Below are 22,146 nucleotides of genomic sequence, written 5' to 3' on the forward strand. Positions count from 1 at the left end.
TAGTAGTTTGCAACAATCAGGGTTAAGACTATTTTCCCTAGATAAAGCAAAACCTAATGTTGATTGTGTGGTAAGTGAGTCATACAGCAGACTATATCAGATACTTTGTTTTCTTTCTCAGTTAACAGTGCAGCATTCCTTGGGAAAGAAGAAAATGAGGTACCAGTTGATGAGGTTTTCTTCCACAGGTAAAAACACTATTTATATTAGCCATGTATAATGGTATGAAAAATTATTTATTTTCCACCTTTAGTAGTGCAACCTGTAGTCAAACGCTCCCTGTAGCAGCAGATCAGACTTTTGGCATTGCTGTGAAGACATTTTTGCCCACTCTTCTGAATAGTCTTTTTAATTCAGCATCAGGGCAGGATTTCCAAGTTTCATTTATCCAGCACAAGTGGGGATTGCCTGATGTTGGATATTTGTTCTTGCAGTTAAGCAACTGGGGCCTAAAACTAATACTGACCCAGTGACCACTGAGCCAATTTCATTGGCTCAAATTGATCACTGGGTCAGGAGCAAATAAAAAAAGGAGGCTCCTGACTGGCTCACAGAGCTCTGCTATCATATTTATGGCAGAGCAAATGAGCGGTAGCGACGGGTCCGAGTGGCGTGATGTTAGTGAGCCCCATGTTTTTTGTACCAGCAATCTGGTCCTTAAAGAGACTCTGGAATGAAAAAAACACCTCCTGGTGGATACGTAAAGTGGATCCGAGATAAACTTTTACTCATTGCATAATTGTGTTCCTTTCCTATTGTGTATAGGGTATTCCTCAAGCCAAATACTTTTTTGTTTTAATACTCTAATTCCCTATAAACTAAACAAGCCTCGCCCACAGTTTTTCAGAGAGCCTTGGCAGTAGCAAGGGCTCATGGGAGCTCAGTCTGGGCAGGAGGAGGGGGAGGTATTACTAGCCAGAGATTTCAGAGGAAGGAGGAGGTGGGATTAGGTTTTTTTCACAAAAGATGCAGATAAGCTTGCCTGTGTGTAATGTTTACAAAAAACATGGCTGCTGTCGTATCACAGGAAGAAAAAATCATATTCTATTGAAGCTGTTTGCGGCTAGATTTGCTGTCTAAACTTTTTGTAAGATATACAAGTTACTTGTTATAGTTAGTTTTTCATCTCGGATCTGCTTTAACTCGGGAGGGGGAAGCCTCTGGATCATTATGAAGTCTCCCCCATGCTCCCAAGCCTAAGGGATCCATCGCTGTCTCCCCTGTAAATACAGCCGTCAGCTCTACTGCGCAGGTGTGAGTCGCCTCCGCAGTAGAGCGAACCCGATCGGGCTCAGCTATTTCTGCCTGTGCAGAATCCTGGTACAATAATATTTACCTTGCCAGTGTTTGGGGGCTGCCAGGGCTGGATACCGGAGGGTGAAGAGGACAGGAAGGCTGGGATTGAAAACCGGGATCCAGTGCTGTAAGGCGAGCGAGCTAACCACTACGCCACTGTACTGCATATCTGCTAGGATCAACAGAAAACGTTTTGTTTTTAATATGGTGCTGACAACTCCTTGAAGCACTGTAACATTCTTGACAGCCGTGAAAGGGACTTGCACAAATATTTCTATCACAATTCTGGGCTAGTTTTGGAGGAAACCAAACAATCTGCTAGCTTGTGGGTTTTTTCTTTTTTTTTTGCTTTGATCCGTTAAAAAATTACCGTACTACTTTAGCTTTCTGTGTGTTTACTTGATCTGACAGTTTGCAGTCACTGTTCTGTATGTTAGACAGGGAATGTTTTAGCTACACATGGAATTTGTCAATGCTTACCTTATTTAAAGTGATTTTATATATGCTTCTTCATAATAGATACTTCAAAAAGCTGTCTACAACAAAACAGAGGTTTAAACAGAGTGAAGATCAGGAGAGTATTGAAGATGTAGATGATGATGAGTTTGAAGAAATTATTGGTAAAAACTTCTTAATCAATTTTTATTTGCTTCATCTTTTGGTATTTTTTTCTGAAGAAATTGAATTTTAGGAAATTGGTAATTTCACAATGCTGTGAGCAAAAGTATCCAAGCCTTGATAAAATCCATTCCATCATAGTGTATAAGACCAGTTAAACTTCAGTTAAATTTATCAGGATATCCACTGATCAGGTGCAGTCAATACAAGACTTACGGAAGGTGTCCTGTGGTTCTTTATATTAGAGCTTTTACCTTAAGTTGGCTAAGCTCTTCAAGTAAAATATTTTATTGGAATTAGAGGGAATTGCTGATCTGCTGTATTGTTCTCCACAGAAAGGGAGAATATTTTCCACTCTAATTTTGAATTTAAAAAACACTTTTTCCTATCAGACTTGATGAGTCAGAGAAGCGTATTGTGAAGATAACTATAATGAGATTTGTGAAGCAGCAGTAAAGCCTGGTATACACCTTCAATTATGATTGGCTAATATTACCACATTCATGTATTATGAGGGCCAACAGATTTTGAATACTATAAGCAGATTGTGTAGGTAAACGCTCACTGTACATAGAGGTGGTAAAATGTCTTTGATAACAGAGATGATGCTGAACTTTTATGCTAGAATGACTTCATACAACTTTATGCATGGCTTTGTTTTATAGAAGTGGTGCCTGTAACTTTGAATGTACATTATCATTTTATTTTTATTTTTTTCAGACTCCTTTGAAGGAGACAGTTTTTATAGTGGAAAGACTGATGACATTGATTTTGCTGGGTAAGACATCAAAAATTACTTACTTTGAAAAATAAGAGCTGCTGGTAAAACTGTAATTACGGTATAGGTTATGCTACATTATGCCACAGTGGAGCTGCATATAACTTAACCATGGGTAAATTATTTTAAACAGGATTACTGTGCACAATATATTACCATCTTTGCAGTGAGAAAGGCAGACTTGGCATTAATAGAAAATAATGCAGTGTTTGTGTTTTCAGGGTTAGTGTTTTCAGGCAAAGTATAATTTCATGTACGGCATTTGCTGTGATGGCACAGATAGACAAATCATCTTTTGGTGTGCAGAAGAAATGTAAAATTCTACTTCATGGGGTCATTTGAGTTAAGTATGTCAGTCTAGTTCAAATTTATTGAGGCATTTTAAAAGAGCATTCCGGTTTGAAGTGAAAGTACAACTTAAAAATCGCATGCACATTGCCAGAGAATTTGATTTCCATGTAAACTGCACACTTGTCGATATGCTCTCCATGCTGGTAACATGCTGTTCTCATTGGTTCTAGTCCTAATCACACAGCCTTTTGCTGTTCAGTCAAATTGTCTACATAGATCTTGCACGTTTTTTATGCTTTATAATTTCATCAAACACCCAGGAACCTTAACCCAGCTGAGAAATCTGCTAAGAAGAAAAAATCTGGGGAAGAGGATTCCGAGTCTGACTGGGAAGATGAAGCAGAGGACGATGACGACGTCTCTTTGGGAAGTATGTGTGAAGAGGACTTTGAAAATGATGAATCTGCAGGAGTTTTTATGGATACGTCTGAAACAGTTGATGAGGAACCAGGTAACCCTCCTAGTAACTATACTAATAGTGATACAAGTTGATATGTCCATTGAATCGGCAATCCTGTAACCTATCAAAATAAATAAATAAAACTATAGTAGTGCACGGTGAGCTGTAGTGACTGATATGCACTGTTTGCAGGGCTGGTTCACCTATGAGGCGGGGTGAAACAACTTTCTCAGGCGGCCATCTGGGGGGCGTGGGTGTGGGGGCCCCCCAGCTGGAAGGGGTAGCGGGCAGGAAGGGGGTATTGGGCACAGGTCGGACCCCCCCCCCCGCCTCACCTGGGTCCCCCGATCTGCGTTCCCTTGCAGCTTTTAAAGTTCAGCAGCAGCGTATTGATGAGAGGCAGCGGGCTGGGATTACTCACCTCTTCCGCGTTCTAGCGTGCGTTCCACTGTCGCCACTTCCTGCAATGCCGTCCACTGTATTGTAAGTGGACGGCATTGCAGGAAGTGATGGCAGTGGAACGCGGAAGGGTTGAGTCATCCCTGCCCGCTGCCTCTTATTAAAGAGGAACTGAAGTAAGAGGTATACGGAGGCTGCCATATTTATTTCTTTTTAAGCAATACCAGTTGCCTGGCAGCCCTGCTGGTCTATTTCTCTGCAGTAGTATCTGAATATTATTATTTAAAACTGCATAATATTGTATCAACACTATAGTAGAAAGGACCATTTGCTTGACATCAACGTTACTTCTATTGGTTACATTCTATTAATCATAAAAATATATAACAAATTAATGCATGACATAATTTTCACATTATTAAATTCTAAGCTTGGATCATATATTAGTGGTAGCAGGAATCCTTGGGGAATATCTGCTCTTTTCAGCAAAATTTAATTTAATTTTTCATGAAATAGAACCTTCAACGGAACTAAGGAAATAAATTATTTAAAGACAGGAAATGGTTAGGTTTCAGTTTGTTTTCTGTGGAAAGGGATTGGCTCCCACATTGAGGGCCCATTTCCACTTGTGTGGTGGGAATCGCCGCGGTAAAAATTCACATGCGGATGCGAATTTTGCTTGCGGTTGTATGCGAATTTTCATGCGAATTAGCATACGATTTCGCATGGATGACGATGTATGCGAATTTAACTATGGCAGTGCCTGTGTGCTTTTCCATTGATTCCAAGCGAAATCGTATGCGAATTCGCATGAAAATTCGCATACCAATACCACATGCGAATTCCCTATTAAATACATTGTATGCGATTTGCATAGCGGTATGCGAATTCTGATGGCTCTGCCGTGCAGATTTTTTCTGCACAGAAAAACGCAAAGGAATCCTGACAAGTGGAAACAGTCCCATCCACTTGTATTGGCTATGCGAATTCGCATGCGGCAAACGCATGCGAATTCGCTATCGTGAAAATGGGCCCTCAAGGATACACGAAGGGATATGTGACATGAGATAGACTTGTGTATGTACAGTGTCTAGCAAACAAACAACTAGGCTGTGTTCCTTTTTTTTTCTTTCTCTGCCTGAAAGAGTTAAATATCAGGTATGTAAGTGGCTGACTCAGTCCTGACACAGACAGGAAGTGACTACAGTGTGACCCTCGATGATAAGAAATTCCAACTATAAAACACTTTCCTAGCAGAAAATGGCTTCTGAGAGCAAGAAATAGATAAAAGGGGAATTTCTTATCAGTGAGAGTCACACTGTAGTCCCTTTCTGTCTGAGTCAGCCACTTACTTACCTGATATTTAACTCTTTCAGGCAGAGAAAGGAAAAAAAGAAACACTGCATAGTTATTTGTGTGCTAGGCACTGTACATACACATGTCTATCTCATCATGTCACATGTCACTTCGGGTATCCTTTAAAGTATTAGGTAACAGACCACAGAACTGAGGATGACAGAGGAGAGAGAATGTTCTGCACTCTGCTGCACCTGTGGCTCTTTTTACATTTTATAAGTGCATTATGCTAAACAATATTAGGGGCCCTTTGAGGACTCTCTAGCTGCAGTAGTGGTTATTGTGTTACTAATTTCTTGTATTCCTTTGTCTTATTCATATTTTTACAAATTCCTCATGTCTGTTTTGTATGGAATGTGTCATGCATTTTAACTTTCCACTTATCATGGGAGCTTGAGGGCTTTTTAAAGAGAACCTGAGGTGGGTTTGAAGAATATTATCTGCATACAGAGGCTGGATCTGCCTATACAGCCCAGCCTCTGTTGCTATCCCAAACCCCCCTAAGGTCCCCCTGCACTCTGCAATCCCTCATAAATCACAGCCACGCTGCTGACAAACAGCTTGTCAGAGCTGGCTGTGTTTATCTCTATAGTGTCAGTCTGCTGCTCTCCCCGCCTCCTGCAGAACTCCAGTCCCCGCCTGCATCCCTTCCCTCCCTGCTGATTGGAGGGAAGGGACGGGGGCAGGGACCGGAGCTATGCAGGAGGCGGGGGAGCAGCTGAGACTGACACTACAGATGTAAACTGGCATGGCTGTGATTTATGAGGGATTGCAGGGGGACCTTAGTGGGGTTTGGGATAGCAACAGAGGCTGGGCTGTATAGGCAGATCCAGCCTCTGTATGCAGATAACATTCTTTAAACACACCTCGGGTTCTCTTTAAGTAAATTGCTGTCAAGCTTTTACTTGCATTTCATGCCTCTAATAATTGTCTTATAGGTCCTGATTTCCCATTCATTTTGTTGGAGGTGGAGGAATGCAGGTTTATAAAGGGAGCTATCTGTAATTTTTTTTAGTATGTCAGAGACTGTATCCCAATAAGCTATAATATATAAATTGGTATCCCCTCTGGGTTGTTGCAACTCCAAGAGTGAGGACAAGAGCAGGAAATGATCTATTGTCGGTCTGGGGTGTACACTATGGGTGGATAGTGTAATGGTTAAGGGCTCTGCCTCGGACATAGGAGACCTCGAAATGGGAATCTCTTTTCATTTCAGTAAGCCAGCAGCTTTTCAGCAGGAGTTCTTGCGCAAGACTCCCTAAAACTGCTACTGCCTGCTGAGTGCGCTCTATTGGCTGCCTTTGCAAGCGCTTCGAGTCCGACAGGAGAAAAGCACTATACAAATACTGAAATTAACGTTTTGGCTGTTCTGAGAAAGTGTGAGTTCCTTAGCTTGGTTTAAGAATGTAAGATGAATTCTTTAATTTCTGCTTTTATCTTTATACAGAACTAAAAAAGAGAAAGAAGAGACCATTAAAACAAGATGATGTGTTTGCTACAGCAGAGGAGGTAAAACTCACAGCATCATTACCTGATTTATGTCTACAAAAGAACAATTTATAGGAAAAATACACCTAATCCTGGATGGAAAACCCTGTGCACATTTATATTTAAATACTTTCTTGCTGGGATGAAAGAGAAGCGACTTAAATGTTAATATATCCATTTATTTTCTGTCAGTCTGAAGTTATATAGCCAGACTCTTTATAGCACTGTGTCACTGACAAAGCACACCACACTTGTACTATTGACAGAGGCAGATCTGTATTATAAGTTCCTGAGCTACAATCTAAAATGCTTTGCAACCTACCTTATCCTCCCTTACCACACTATCATGTTGTGCCTGTGCTGTGCCTCTAGCTACTAGGTGAAATTATCGTAAAAACACATCAGACTGGTTACTAAGATCAGTTATTTGAATTTGAGCTGTCAGCTGACAGCCAAATTCTGAACTAATATGTAAACACAGGAGGATAACTCTTTCTGTGCTCCCAGGATCCCAGAAGTAACCACTCTGCAAATCTCAGTAGTTCTATAAGCTGAAACAAATTAATTTTCTTTAAAGGTTATTATGCTGTTGCTTATCGTTTAGAGCAGAGAGGAAGTTCTAAGTTCAGGTTCACTTTAAAGCAGATCCGAGATGAAAAACTAACTATAACAAGTAAATTTGGCTATATATCTTATCTAAAGTTCAGATAGTTTACACAGCATATCTATCTGCAAACCGCTTTAAAAGTTTGATTATTTATTCCTGTGATACAATGAGGGCAGCCATGTTCTGTTTGTCACATCCTGAGGGCTGGAGATGCTATCAGCTTGCCTGTGTGTAAATTCAGTCCCCTCCCCTCCTCCCCTCTGCCTCTGAAATCAATGGCTAGTAATCTCCTCCTCCTCCTGCCCAGACTGAGCTCCCATAAGCCCTTTCTACAGTGCCAAGGCACAAAAGGAGCTGTGGGCGAGGCTTGTTTAGTTTAGAGGGAATTAGAATATTAAAACAAAACAAAAGTATTTGGCTTGAGGAATGCCCTATAAACTATATGAAAGGAACACAATTATGCAATGAGTGAGGCTACTTGCACACCAAGACGTTGCGTTAGGTGCTACGTTAAGGTCGAATAACGTGCACCTAACGTAAGGCCTGGTGCTCTTCGATGTGGACGTCAGAGTGAGCCGCGTTGTGCAGCTCACTCTGGCGTCCGTGATACGTACTCTTGGACGCATGCGGCATCACGTGGTCCCGCCGGCCAATCGCCGCACCAGGAAGTAAACACTGTCACAATTGAGTAATCGTACTCAATGCCAAGCAGCTGCAGCTAAAGCTAACAAAATTTTGGGATGCATTAAAAGGGAAATAAAAACTCAAGATGCTAGCATAATATTGCCCCTGTTTAACTCTCTAGTAAGGCCACATCTGGAATATGGAATTCAGTTCTGGGCACCACATTACAAAAAAGATATTGCAGTTTTAGAGCAGGTGCAGAGACGAGCAACAAAATTGATGCGTGGGATGGAAGGTCTCACTTATCGAGAAAGGTTAGATAAACTGGGTTTATTTAGTCTAGAGAAAAGACGCCTTAGAGGGGATCTAATTAACATGTATAAATACATCAGAGGGCAATATAATACCTTGGCGGATGAACTTTTTGTCCCTAGGCCTTCTCAAAGGACTAGAGGACATGATCTGCGCATGGAGGAAAAACGTTTTAACCATTTATTTAGAGAAGGGTTCTTTACAGTAAGAGTGATTAAGATGTGGAATGCATTGCCACAGGAAGTCGTTATGGCAAACTCTATACCTGCATTTAAAGGGGGCTTAGATGCTTTCCTTGCGTTGAAAGACATCCATGGCTACAATTACTAGGTAATGCCTAATGATGTTGATCCAGGGATTTTATCTGATTGCCATCTGGAGTCGGGAAGGAATTTTTCCCTTTAGGGGCTAATTGGACCATGCCTTGTAAGGGTTTTTTCGCCTTCCTCTGGATCAACAGGGATATGTGAGGGAGCAGGCTGGTGTTGTACTTTATGCTGGTTGAACTCGATGGACGTATGTCTTTTTTCAACCAAAATAACTATGTAACAACGTGCAGTGAATATTAATTAGCCATGTGCCTGGCCGCTCTCCGCACCTCCCCAACACGACTGAGCATGTGCAAACAGTCTAACGCGGCTTAAGCCGCTCTAACGCCGTAGCATGCTGCACTTTCACTACAACGTGCAGCGTTACATGTAACGCAACGTGCGCCTGTAACGTCCCTGTGTGTAAGCAGCCTAAACGTTTATCTCAGATCCACTTTAAGATAAATATCAATGCAATGGTAAGGGGCATCCTTCACATTCTAGCTCTGGGACAATATAGTTTTAAAGTCCTCAGATTCTCTGTATGAAATCCAAATTGTACACAATTTTTAGAAAAATGTTTAGATCTCCCTTGCAAGGAGTAGAGATTATTTTCCATTTCTTGTACAGAATCTATCTCTTGTATCAGATCCTCTGAGATGTGGAAAACCGAAGCATACCCTAGCACTGTACCAAAACCATTTTAGCCGAGTTGAGGAGGTGTCTCGCCATCAAGCCCTTATATGTTTTAATTTGCCATTTATTCAAGTGAAGCAAGAGAAACTGGAACAAAAGTACTGCAATAGTCTCTGAGAGAAAACATGGTGCACACTCAATTACACCCTCCTTCTGCCAGTAATTGGAGGGAGATATAGCTGCTAAAAACCACACACACACACACACACGAACACACACACACACGAACACACACACACACGAACACACACACACACGAACACACACACACACGAACACACACACACACGAACACACACACACACGAACACACACACACACGAACACACACACACACGAACACACACACACACGAACACACACACACACGAACACACACACACACGAACACACACGAACACACACACACACACACACACACACACTCTATTGTCAGTCTGCTATGCAATAGATTTATAGTCTGTAATTGACTAAATTAAGTCTAACTAGAGATAAACTGTCATTCCAAGCCCTGGAAGATTAACGATGTCAGAAAGGAACAGCCTATTTATATGTATGCTTGGTGGAGCACTGTGCTATAAGGCCAGAGTGGTAACTACATGGCTTGGGGAACACAACATTGACATTTTAGGTCCATGGCCAGGACACTCCCCAGACCTTAATCCAATTGAGAACTTGTGGACAAGCATGAACCCACAAATTCTGACAAACTCCAAGCATTGATTATGAAAGAATAAATTACCATCAGCCAGGATTTGGCCCAGAAGTTGACTGGCAGCATGTCAAGGTGAGTTGCAGGGTCTTGAAGAAGGGCCCACATTGCAAATATGTAATCAAGAAGAGCCTATGCAACTTATAAAATGCTCGGACACGCACACACACACACATTTTTTTTTCTTTATGTGTGTGTTTATGATATTAATTGTGAATAATTGCAGGAACATGCTTTGCCTTTTTTTTTTTTTTTTTTTAAGCCAGTGAAGCACTAAGTACATACAAAGATGATCAACTTAGTCAGTTATACGGAATGAAAATTATTTTACAAACTTCTGCTGAATTTATGTTGTCATTGCATTAGAATATGACCTGGTGTGTCTTTCTTTTTGTGTTTTTCAGTTTGGGGATATGCTTGATGACAACACTGGTTCACAGTTTGACAGCTATGACTTGAATACCATGTCAAATAAGGAGAATGCAAGTAAGTATATATTTTTTTTCTCGCTTTGTTTCCCGAATACCTCTTTAAGATGACCCTCCTTACTTAATGTTAACAATGTGCCCTACTATGCCTTCTATCCTTCTAAGTGATTTCCTCTGTCTTTTGCAGCTATAAACAGCTGTATTTGGACTATTACATGCTTCGCTAACATTCAATGGGCGATTTTTTTCAGTTAAGAGTTATTAAAAGATTTATTAATAATAAAGCCAAAACTGGTAGTAGTAACCGATAGATCCATATACATGGATAGAATCAGTTGGGGTTCAGAATGTGAACCCCTTCATAATTTGAATCCGGGATCAGTATAGTATAGAAGGTGCTAACAATAAATCACATGTAATAAAGTGCCAATGCTTAAAGTTAACCAGAGACGAAGTATTTTACCATATATATCGGGGAACATTAGCGAAAACACCTACCCTGATAAAATCCCAGACTAAGCATTCAGTCTGGCTTTGCTCAAGAATCATTATAGCTGAGTCTGTCTTCTCTGATGTCTCTTCAAGTCCAAGCCTGCCCCTTCTGGCTCTGCTATAATGACTCAGCTATAATGATTCCTGTCAAAGCCAGACTGAATGCTCAGTCGGGGATTTTATCAGGGCTGATTACAAGCAGACTGAGCAGTGAAAAATGAAACACAGAGAGCAAGGTAGGTGTTTTCTCTAATGTTCCCACTGATCTCTGTCTCTGAAGGCAGAGCCCTGTGAGTGGGTCAGGAACCGATTTCATTGGCTCCTGGCCCTGCCCTCAATGTAAGCTAATACCATTGACTTACATTGAAAGACAGGGTCAGGAGCCAATGAAATCTGCTCCTGACCGACTCACAGGAATTCTGCCGTCAGAGACAGCAGAGTGGGTGGCCCAGGTTCCCGACGTGCGGCGGTGACAGCGCTTGCGGAGGGTATGTGCGGCGATTCGTCATTATCCATCGGTATTCCGCCGTTTCTGGTCCTTAATGGGGCAGAGACCGCTGGTACTTAAGTGCTTAACAACTGAGGCAAAAATGCATACATTTAAGTTGCAATATTGTGCAAACCAATTCAATGAATAACAGTGCAAAACGTACACACTGAGGTAGATGCTGTGCTAGTGGTGCAGCCTATTAGTGCATAGTGGAAATGGGAAGCTCTACATCACCCAGGAAGGTTTCTAGCAAGTCCAAGATGAGGTGAGTTAGCGTGGTAGAGACACACCTATTACCTGCTCTAGTATGGCAGAGTTGAATCTGCTTTTTTTTTTTTTTTTTTGAAGAGGAGGGAGCGACTGCATGGCAGAGAAGAATGCCGGGATTTATGCTGGCTGAGGTTGAGGGGGTGTGTGCTTATCCGAGCCACAGACAGGAAGTGCCATTTCACAAAGGAATCTCTGTTCAATAACTCTCACTGGAATGCATGAGACACCAAGAAGTGGCAGAAAAAAGCAGGAATAGCCAACAGCCATGATGCAAAAATAATAGATATAGCCACAGTGGGGCGCACCAGGAAGTTGAGAGCAGTCATTGGTTTAGTAATATCGCTGCATGCACATCTATGAATATTAATGGGCAGCACGGTGTCGTAATTGTTAGCGTGCTCACCTTGCAGCGCTGGGTTCCCGGTTCGAATCCCAGCCAGGTCAACATCTGCAAGGAGTTTGTATGTTCTCCCAATGTCTGCGTGGGTTTTCTCCAGGCACTCCAGTTTCCTCCTACATCCCAAAAACATATAGATAAGTTAAGTGGCTTCCCTCTAAGATTGGCCCTAGACTACGATGCATACACTACACATTAAAAGCTACAGGAAATGGCCAACAGTCGTGGAGTGCAAATGAGAGACCGATAAGGAGACTCGCCATAAAGTAGAGAACAGGCATCAGTTTACCAACACTGCATGCATAACTATGCATATTACACACATATACATTAGCTTGGTATAAGCAACGATGTATGCATAATAATGTATAAATATCTTGACCCAAACAATCATCATAGTGGAAGTTTATCTGCCGTAAACGCGTCCACATAAAAGTCCATCACTACGTTATGGTATGTAGGCAGTCCATATACAACATAGTCCATTTTGCACAGACCAGTAACAAATGCAACAAGCAAAAACTGTCCTCCTGACTTGTAAAAAAAAAAAAGGCCACATAATGGCAAAAAAGGTCTAATTTGGCTCAGTGTAAAGTCCATTTCCCACAAGACATGTGCTTACATAGTAATTAGACCACTTCAAGGAAACTTTATTTGACAACAGAATTGGCCAGTTGCTTACCTGAGGCTTTGTCCAGCCCCTTGAAGTCTTCCTGGTCCCTCGCCGTCATCCTGGGCTGCTCGGTTCCCTCTGTGTCACCCTCCAAAATGCCGGATGTATAATATTTTCCACTGATTATTTTAAGGCGTACAGTCTTACCACGTTATCTAGGCTTCAGTAGATCAGTGTGTGATGTAGTCCTTGCTCTTTGATAGGCCTCTGAATTAACACCCCTAGTGTAACCACAGTTTCTGAATCTTTGTGTGAGTTCACGAGCCTGTTTGGGAAAATGAAATTGATTAGTGCATACATGACAGCCACGTCGAAATTGACTTTTGGGCATGTTACTTTTCGAGGACCTACTATGCACACTATTATAGTGCAGTAATGAGTTGACAGAAGTCTGTTTATGAAAGATCATTAAAAACTTGTTCTGAATTATTCTGAGACTCTACACGTGCACACCACGGCAGGCGGTATTAGCTCTCCCTAGTCTGTCCATGGCCGCTGCAATCCACAGCTGTGAAGGAGGAATTATTGGAGAGCTAAAATGCAACATGGAGTACAGCAGGCAGAGGCGGTGATAAGGGTAAGCTAATGCCCCCTGTCATGGTGCGCAAGTTTAAAAAGATTCAGGATCTGATCTGAAGAATTTAGACAACCTGAGCATGTCCACACTAATAAAAGCATTTCTAAAGGTAAAAATGGGGAATAAAAGGTTTGTAAAGAGAGTGCTTAGTTGCTTCATTACACAGGGATGTGGTCTCAAAAGTGGCTGGGGTTATAGGAGATGGCTAAATAGTAATTTGATTGCACTTACCCAATGTTTTGTTCCAATGGCATTCCCTATACTTTGCTGCTTCTGTATTGTGTCCCCGTTAAAGTGTCCTTTTATCGATGGTATCCCCCATCTAGTACTCACAATGGCCCTTCGCTGAGCCCGATTAGTTTCCCTTGTGGTCTAGTGGTTCCCCTGAACTTCATAGTTTTCCCTGGTGGACTCATGGCAAACCCCCTATAGTTTGCTCTGGTGCTTGTCTTCTCTTAGCTTGGCTTCACCTGGTGGTCTAGTAGTTCCTCATAGCTTCCCCTAGTGGTCCATCTCTCATCTATAAAGTTTTACCTGGTAGTCAACTGGTTCCTCCTTCTAATTCCCGAGTTGTCTAGAACCCCAACACACACACCGGCACCATTATAGCCTTTCCTGGTAGTCAAGTAATCCCCTCCCCACCTTCCATGAAGAGATTAGCAGCAGGAAGTGATGCTGGTAAGTATCCTCTCACCTCTGACAGTTTCTAGGGTGATCACAGCACTCTTGTGGCTCGTACTGATACCAGCCTCCTCTAGCAGGTGTGCCCCTCTGTGTCACCTCTGTTCCTCCTGTGCCTCTTTTGTCCTTCACTGTCACCCCTTGTCCCCCGTGCCTCTTTTGTTTCCCCCTCTGTGTCGCCCCTTGTGTCTCTTTTGTCCCTCTTATCCTGTGCTCCCCAGCGCCATTCTTTTAATAGCAGCAGCGGTTCTCTCACCTGCTCCGGGCACCTCCATGATAAGCGATCTCCTCTCACCCTTGCTGCTTGCCCTTAAAAGAACGGGTCTGGGGAGCACAGGGCAGGGAATCCCCAATGTCATTGTGATGACGTCAACAACAAAAATGGCATTTTTTTTTTTATTAAAAAAAAAAAACTTTTCTAATTTTTTGTGCTGACGTTTTTAGGTACAACTGTATAGCTGCTTGATATATGATCTGTGAAAGAATATAGTGTCATTAAATATTGTATAATTTTTTTTATTTATTTTTGTAGGTGTCAAACAGCTCAGATGGGAAGCAGAAAGAGACGACTGGGTTCACAACAAAGATTTTAGAAGTATCATTAAGAAGAAAAGGAAATTCAATTCAAATAAACTAAAAAGGAAAGGCAAAAAATAAATAACTTTTTGATTTAAATTATTTGTGGTTTCTTTTATCTTTTGTGCATTCACATATAGTGGTACATTTATTTATTAAAACCATGCTGAAGTACTTGGGCAATATATACTGTATGTATGTATGCATATCTGCATATACTTGAAATAAAATTGACTAAGAGTAGCTGAATAACATTTCACCCTTTTATGAGCACACTCAAGACTTTCTCAAGGTTTCAAAGTCAACCATGTCTTTTGCCCCCCAACTCCAAGTATACAGTGTGGGAAAGAAGTACTTGATCCCCTGCTGATTTGCCGGTTTGTCCTCTTACCAAGAAATGACCAGTCTTATTGTAATGGTAGGTTTATTGTAGCTGTGAGAGACAATAACCACAAAAGAACCCTTTAGAAACCCAGTGTCCCAAAGTCAGAGCTTGAAGTGTACTGTAATGAGTGAAATACGTACTTGATCCGCTATCAAAAGAAGATTTAGTACTCTGGGCAAAACACTTGTTGGCAATCAGAGGTCAGATATTTCTTGTAGTTGGCCACCAGGTTTGTATACATCCTAGGAGGGATTTTGGCCCACTCCTCTTGGCAGATCAAGTCAGTAAGGTTCAAAGCTGATTGACAACTCAATCCTTAAGCTCCGTCCACAGATTTTCTGTAGGAAACATGTCTAGATTTGCTAGGCCACTCCAGGAACTTGATGTACTTCTTGAGCCACTTTTTTGTTAAATTGGCTGTGTGTTTTGGGTCATGGTCATCCACAACCCATTTTCAATGCCCTGACTGAGGCTCACCCAAGATTTGACAGTATATGGCCCTCGATGCAATGGAGGTGTCCTGTCTCTTTGGCTGAAAAACACTCCTAAAGCATAATGTGTCCACCTCGACAGTAGGGAATGGTGTTCATGGGGTCATAGGCAACATTCCTCCTCCTCCTCCTCCATCAAACACAGTGATTTGAGTTGATGCCAAAGAGTTCAATGTTGGTCTCATCACAACATTTTCACTCAGTTCTCTGGATCATTCTGATGTGCATTGGCGAACTGCAGAGTGGCCTGTACATATGCTGGGTTGAGCAGGGAGACCTTGCTGGCTTTGCAAGATTTGAGTCCTTTGCGGTGTAGTTGTTACCAGTTGTTTACTTTTGTGACTGTGGCCCCAGCTGCCCTGAGACCCTTGACAAGTTCCCCACGTATTATTCTGGGTTGCTTCATCACCGTTCTCTACGAGATGAGATCTTGAATGCAGCGCCAGACCAAGGGAGATTGACAATTATTTTGTGTTTCTTCCATTAGCAAATTATCGTGGCAACTGTTGTTACCTTTTCAACAACTTGCTTGGAGATACAGAAGGTCCCCAGTCAACGGACGAGATGGGGACTGTAAGTTCATTCTTAATCTGAATCTGTTCTTAAGTCTGAACACTGCCGTATCTATCCCCTGTACTTCTGTGCCACCAGTGGCCCCCTCTGTGTCACATCTACCCTTTGTACCTGCTTATACAAGTTTAAAAAACATTTTTTGTTTGAATTTTTTTAAAATCGATTTTCTCAAACTACAAGTCCAATTTGAAAAAAATGTTTTGACTTGTTCCCATGGAAACACAGAATCCATGCCGTCGGGGTCGTTGGTAAGTCAGGCGTTCGTAAATCGGGGACTACCTGTGGTCTTGTAGCCTTGTGCAGGTCTAAAGTCTTGTCCTTGACATCCCTGGACAGCACTTTAGTCTTGGCCATGATGGAATCTGATTGCTTCTGTGGATAGGTGTCTTTTATACAGGTCCAGTAACAAGCTAGGACTAGAAGCACTCCCTTACAGAGAACATGATACCTGTAGAATGCATTGCACAATTCCTGATAAGTGGCTTTGATAACCTCTGGTATTAGTGAGGTGGACACCCTGTAGGCCCCCACCCATCTTACATGTTAAGGCTAATACACCTATTTAAATTTGACTGGCCAATTTTGCCACTTCCCTTTAGTATGAGAGCTAAAATATTTTAAATATTATGTACAAATTGTATATGTAATCTCTCATACTTCATGGTAGAAGTTAAATTAGCCAATCAGAATTTAATGTGTGTACCAGGCTTTAGTCATGTGAGCAACTAGGCAATTTAAAAAAAAAAAAAATGAAATGGGCAAGAACCAAAACCATCTGTGGTTCAGTAAATTTGGGGCTCAATGCTAACCTGGAGAAACTATAAACCCAAAGGAAACCAGTGATCAAGGCGTCAATTTGTTTAAAGAGGGTTTATGCAGTCCAAAAAGCAAGGTAGATAATTTTAGGTGCTGCCATAGACTGGAATGTGAATTGTGACTACAGCGGTGCCTGGTATAATTTGGGTGCTGTACATAGTCAGAGCCCAGATTTACATTTACAGGGTGTCACAGGAGCTCTAGTGGCTGACCGCACTTAGCCTTCTAAACGGTGCCAGCGCACAGATCGTGCGAACTCTGGTCGCAGTCAATGCGCAGGAACCGTTAAGAATTAGCCGCAGACAACTCAGAAGGGAGCCTGTGAGACACGGGTGATTACAACTTCACCCACTGGTTCAGAGTAAACTGCCACCACCGCGGTTACCATGGGACCGTGCAGCCCACTAACTGACTAGTCCTGCGAATAAAACGGTTAAACACACGATATTCTGTCTAGCCAACAACAAACAAACAGTAGCGTATCTTCAGAGACCCGGGATCAGTTGTGTGTGTGCTGATAAGCAGGGTAGCGGACAGTGAATGACTTGGAGAAAGTCGTTTATTCACACAATATAAATAATTAATATATACAGACAATTATTAAAATCACAATTATTAAGACATTAATAGCCAGTATAAAAAATAAAAGAAGGGAGAAAAATACTTAGTTCCTGGAAAGATGTCCTTTTGTGGGAAAATCAGAAAGTTCAAGCAAAACAGTTTCAATCAAAGTTCAGCAGAATTCTTTGTTCCAGGTTACAGAAGATGCCAATCAAGTTGGCCGCTAGCACATGTTCCTTTGTTTCAGATGGGTCAGCAAGATGGCTACCAGCCCTATGTCCTCTGGCTGGCCGCAGGATATTCTCAGATGGATGGAATGGGAGGACTCTCAGCCCGCCTGCTGGCCAGGTGCTTTTGATGAAGCTGGTTTGAGGGTGTGGCAATGCCGGCCCCTTTGAGTCACCCACCAATGACAGTTCATTCCCTCTGTGAGATTTTAGGGCTAAACTTATGAAATGCTGTAACTCCTGAACCATACACGTTATATTTAGGGGGGTAGCAGCTTCAGACTTGTTGGAAAATACAGATTAATAGGACATCAGACACGGCTAAGCTAGCGGGTCAGGCTCCTGAGAAGATTCATATCTCGATAACCGGACGGTCTATCCCAACGAATTTCATATCAGCACGATGGCCAGATTTTACCGAACAAGACGATATGACTTTTATAGCTGTGCGACATACGGTTTTCATATGCTGACAGGAAATCATACCACCCATGCTTTTCTTATGGCCCGTGCTCGGTGCCGGATCGTCTGGCTTTCTATGGCCCCCCCTGTGGAGCCAGCTTCCTGGTCCTTTTCATGGGGACATCTGCTGTAGGGGGAATGAGCATTCATGAGGGGTGAGGGGACTGCTTTGGCTCACAGGGGAACAAATCTCTGGATTTAAAACAACACAAAAATGTCATTTTCGGATCCCTTGCACGACTGCTCAGATCTGACAGGGAGCGATCAGGAAAGCGACTGTGAATTCTCTAGATTCACCTGCGTTTCTCACGGCTATTCCGTGACACAGGGGCTGAGTAGTGTTAGGGTTTACAGTAGGGCTAGTTTTAGGAGTACTGTAGCAAGGGGAAGATTACTATTCGGAGGAGGTCTGAACATTGGTAGAATATCGGTAGTATCGGCTTCACCTGGTGCCCAGATTTTACTCAGTACCCTTTTTACAAGAATGCCCCCAAACAGTGTCATGTGTAATAAATATAGCAGCTTATGAGTGAAGACTATTTTAATAAAACATGTTCTCCCCATATAGTCAAAAGACAAGACTTTCCTCACTTTTTTTTATTCTTTTGTTCGAGGAAGGCAATATTTTTCTCAGTATAGCTTTTGACCTGAGCGCACACCCATGTCCCCAAATATCTAAATCCGTCCACAGTCATCTGATGTGAGTAGGGATATATTGACTAGTGAAAAGAATCCCCTATGAAAGAATATGACTGACTTAAACAGACTATGTAACAAAATGTTCAGCCTTATTTATTCTATCCTATAAGTTCCTATACCTGTTCTAATGTGGTCTGGCTTACTGCAGCCTTTTCTAGTTGCACAGCTTCTGTAACATATCGAATCTTATTTCCTTTGTCAGGCTCTGTCAAGCCAGGGAGGAATGCACTGCCTTTGCTGTGATAGGGAGAAGTTATGCACGCCCCCTGCAGGCTCTGTGTGTGTGTGCTTTGTTTATTAGTCACAGACAGCTCTCTGCTCTCAATTTCAGCTTGTCTGAGGGGGAAGGGAGCTTCCAATGCTGAAAAACTGAGAATCCCTGACTGGAGTTCACTATGTAATAAAAACTTGTATTATACTGTAACATAATATATATATATATATATATATATATATATATATATATATATATATATATATATATATATATATATATATATAAATGTGTGCTTTGCAAAAGGATTCGGCCCCCTTTAAGTTTTCCACATTTTGTCACATTACTGCCACAAACATGCATCAATTTTATTGGAATTCCACGTGACAGACCAATACAAAGTGGTGTACATGTGAGAAGTGGATCGAAAATCCTACATCATTCCAAACATTTTTTACAAATAAATAACTGCAAAGTGGGGTGTGTGTAATTATTCAGCCCCCTGAATCAATACTTTGTAGAACCACCTTTTGCTGCAATTACAGCTGCCTGTCTTTTAGGGTATGTCTCTACCAGCTTTGCACATCTAGAGACTGAAATCCTTGCCCATTCTTCTGTGCAAAACAGCTCCAGCACAGTCCGATTAAATGGACAGCGTTTGTGAACAGCAGTTTTCAGATCTTGCCACAGATTCTCGATTGGAATTAGATCAGGACTTTGATTGGGCCATTCTAACACATAGATATGTTTTGTTTTAAACCATTCCATTGTTGCCCTGGCTTTATGTTTAGGGTCAGTGTCCTGCTAGAAGGTGAACATCCGCCCCAGTCTCAAGTCTTTTGCAGTCTCCAAGAGGTTTTCTTCCAAGTTTGCCCTGTATTTGGCTCTATCCATCTTCCCATCAACTCTGACCAGCTTCCCTGTCCCTGCTGAAGAGATGCACCCCCCGAGCATGATGCTGCCACCACCATATTTGACAGTGGGGATGGTGTGTTCAGAGTGATGTGCAGTGTTAGTTTTCCGCCACACCTAGCGTTTTGCATTTTGGCCAAAAAGTTTCATTTTGGTCTCATCTGACCAGAGCACCTTCTTCCACATGGTTGCTGTGTCCCCCACATGGCTTGTGGCAAACTGCAAACGGGACTTCTTATGCTTTCTGTTAACAATGCCTTTCTTCTTGCCACTCTTCCATGAAGGCCAACTTTGTACAGTAAATGTTAGCACTTGTCTAGGATGCAGGGCATGCATTTTTCAGTCTGACAGAGGCGGTGTATGCCTGTGCGATTAACCTTTCAATTGCAACATGTGTTTAGGGACGTGCAGCCTTTCCCTCCAACTTTTTTTTTAACTATGTAACTGTCAGGTTAGCTGCTCCCAGTCCCTCCTCCTGAGTTTCCTGTTTGCATAATAAGTAGTAGCATATTTTCATATGATTTGCATCTGAGTTGAATGCAAAGTGTGCAGAAAATCTATTTAGGTGCTTCACACTGAGCTGGGTGTCATTTCAGATGCAGCCTTAGTGGTATGCGCTAGCGTTCTCGCTGTTCAACAAAATGTAAAGAAAAACAAAAGTTTGCTTTCCTAAAACAGAAAGAATTTGCGATAATTCAGGTTGGAGTGAGCTCGAGATGTCTCCCAGGCACCACTGCTGAATATATGCAAATTAACCATTGTACCTTTAGAAGCTAAACACACCTCCAGAACCGCTGGAAAGCAATGATGTGTCAGCTTGTTAATATGTACAGAGCCATAATAATCCATGATGCATACAGACTGTTTCGGATTTTTTTTTTTTTTTTTTTTTTTTTACCTCAGCATAGCCTAAACCCATCCAACCCCAAAGGGAAGGCGAGCTGAACTTTAACCAGTAATTTTACATCATGAATAATCCTGATGTTTTACCAGAATGTTAGCATCATAGGTATTTTACTTTTTAATAAAAACACAGAGTTTTAGAAACAAAATGAATTAAACATATGAAAACAGATCATACGCATTGTCTCAGCATTAGCATACCACTGAGAATCCTTCATGAAATACTCTCTCAATCTCTGATATAACCAACCTGGCATAGTTTTAAACTTTACAGTTTCCTTGAAGTCCACCTTAAACACAATCTGCAAAACATCAGCCTTCCTTTGTGCATATTCCTCAGCTGATAGTGAGTCATACCACCTATCCACAAGATTCACAAAAAAATACAAGTCCCTTGCCGTTGGGTTTGAACCCCACCTATTCATATTTGGACGCCCCTCCACTTTCATCCCTTTTTTAAGCCCTGCTGGACAGTAACACATCAAATGCCCCACACTGTTGCAGTTTTCACATTTAGCATTCCTCTCATACTCTCTGGATACAGCTTTCCTTAGAGGACCCAACGGACTCAAAGGTGGTGTAACATCCTGACTAGAGGCCCCCCCAACTTCTCCTGAATCCGGCAACCCTCTCAAAACCTCATAGGGACTCGGGGACAGCAGCACCTCTGGAGCACTCCCCTCCTCCAGCTTTAACTTTTTCGCCACTCTTACAGACTCACTGTGTTGTCTCTCCACTGTCTGCTTCCTCTGTGCAGGCGTAAGCTGACTCTTACCCACCTGCGTCCATCCACCTCCAGCATCACTGGTGTCCATCTCCTCCTCCTTCTCTTTTTCCAGCAGCGCCTCCAATCTCTCCACTTGCGACCCCCAATCTACCTCATCCATACTTTCCTCCTCACTCTCCTCCTCAGAGCTGTCACTCTCCGCCACTTTCTCTCCAGAACTCTGCAACCCCCCAGTCACCACCTTGCTGGAGGAACTACTGGTCCCATCACGACCCTCCGATTCCTTCACCAGTGCTTTCCCTCCAGCAACAGCACCTCCTTTCTCCACAACAGTCACACCACTGTAACCACCAGTCACCCCGCTCTTCACAGGCTCTTTGCGCACAGCAGAACCTTCCTTAGCGATCTTTGGGACCAGCGCATGGCCACACCCACTGCTCTGCATAGCAGGCCCCTGACCATGCCCTCCGGCACCTCCGATCGCTTCCTTCTGCTTTCCTGCAGCCACAGACCCAGCCTCCTTCTTACCAGACTCCACCTTCTCCTTCATAGCCGACACAACTTCCTCCGTTCTCTCAACAGTCACTCCACTCGGGACACTCACTGGCACTTGACCACGCCCCCCACCTTCTCCGCTCGGCTTTGCA

General features: G+C 42.4%; 1 protein-coding gene across 1 annotated transcript in view; it reads left to right on the top strand.

The window, feature by feature from the left end:
• The window catches only part of CEBPZ (CCAAT enhancer binding protein zeta), a 38,197-nt gene extending 23,569 nt beyond the window's left edge, over positions 1-14,628 (top strand). The window contains exons 9-15 of the mRNA XM_068231818.1: positions 122-188; positions 1,816-1,916; positions 2,635-2,692; positions 3,304-3,494; positions 6,646-6,707; positions 10,350-10,431; positions 14,486-14,628. Of these exons, the coding sequence (XP_068087919.1) occupies positions 122-188; positions 1,816-1,916; positions 2,635-2,692; positions 3,304-3,494; positions 6,646-6,707; positions 10,350-10,431; positions 14,486-14,610 (686 nt within the window). The 3' untranslated portion in view covers positions 14,611-14,628. The remainder of the gene's footprint in view (positions 1-121; positions 189-1,815; positions 1,917-2,634; positions 2,693-3,303; positions 3,495-6,645; positions 6,708-10,349; positions 10,432-14,485) is intronic.
• Positions 14,629-22,146: the final 7,518 nt, after the last annotated feature.

The sequence above is a fragment of the Hyperolius riggenbachi genome, chromosome 4 (assembly GCF_040937935.1).
Source record: "Hyperolius riggenbachi isolate aHypRig1 chromosome 4, aHypRig1.pri, whole genome shotgun sequence".
Taxonomy (NCBI): domain Eukaryota; kingdom Metazoa; phylum Chordata; class Amphibia; order Anura; family Hyperoliidae; genus Hyperolius; species Hyperolius riggenbachi.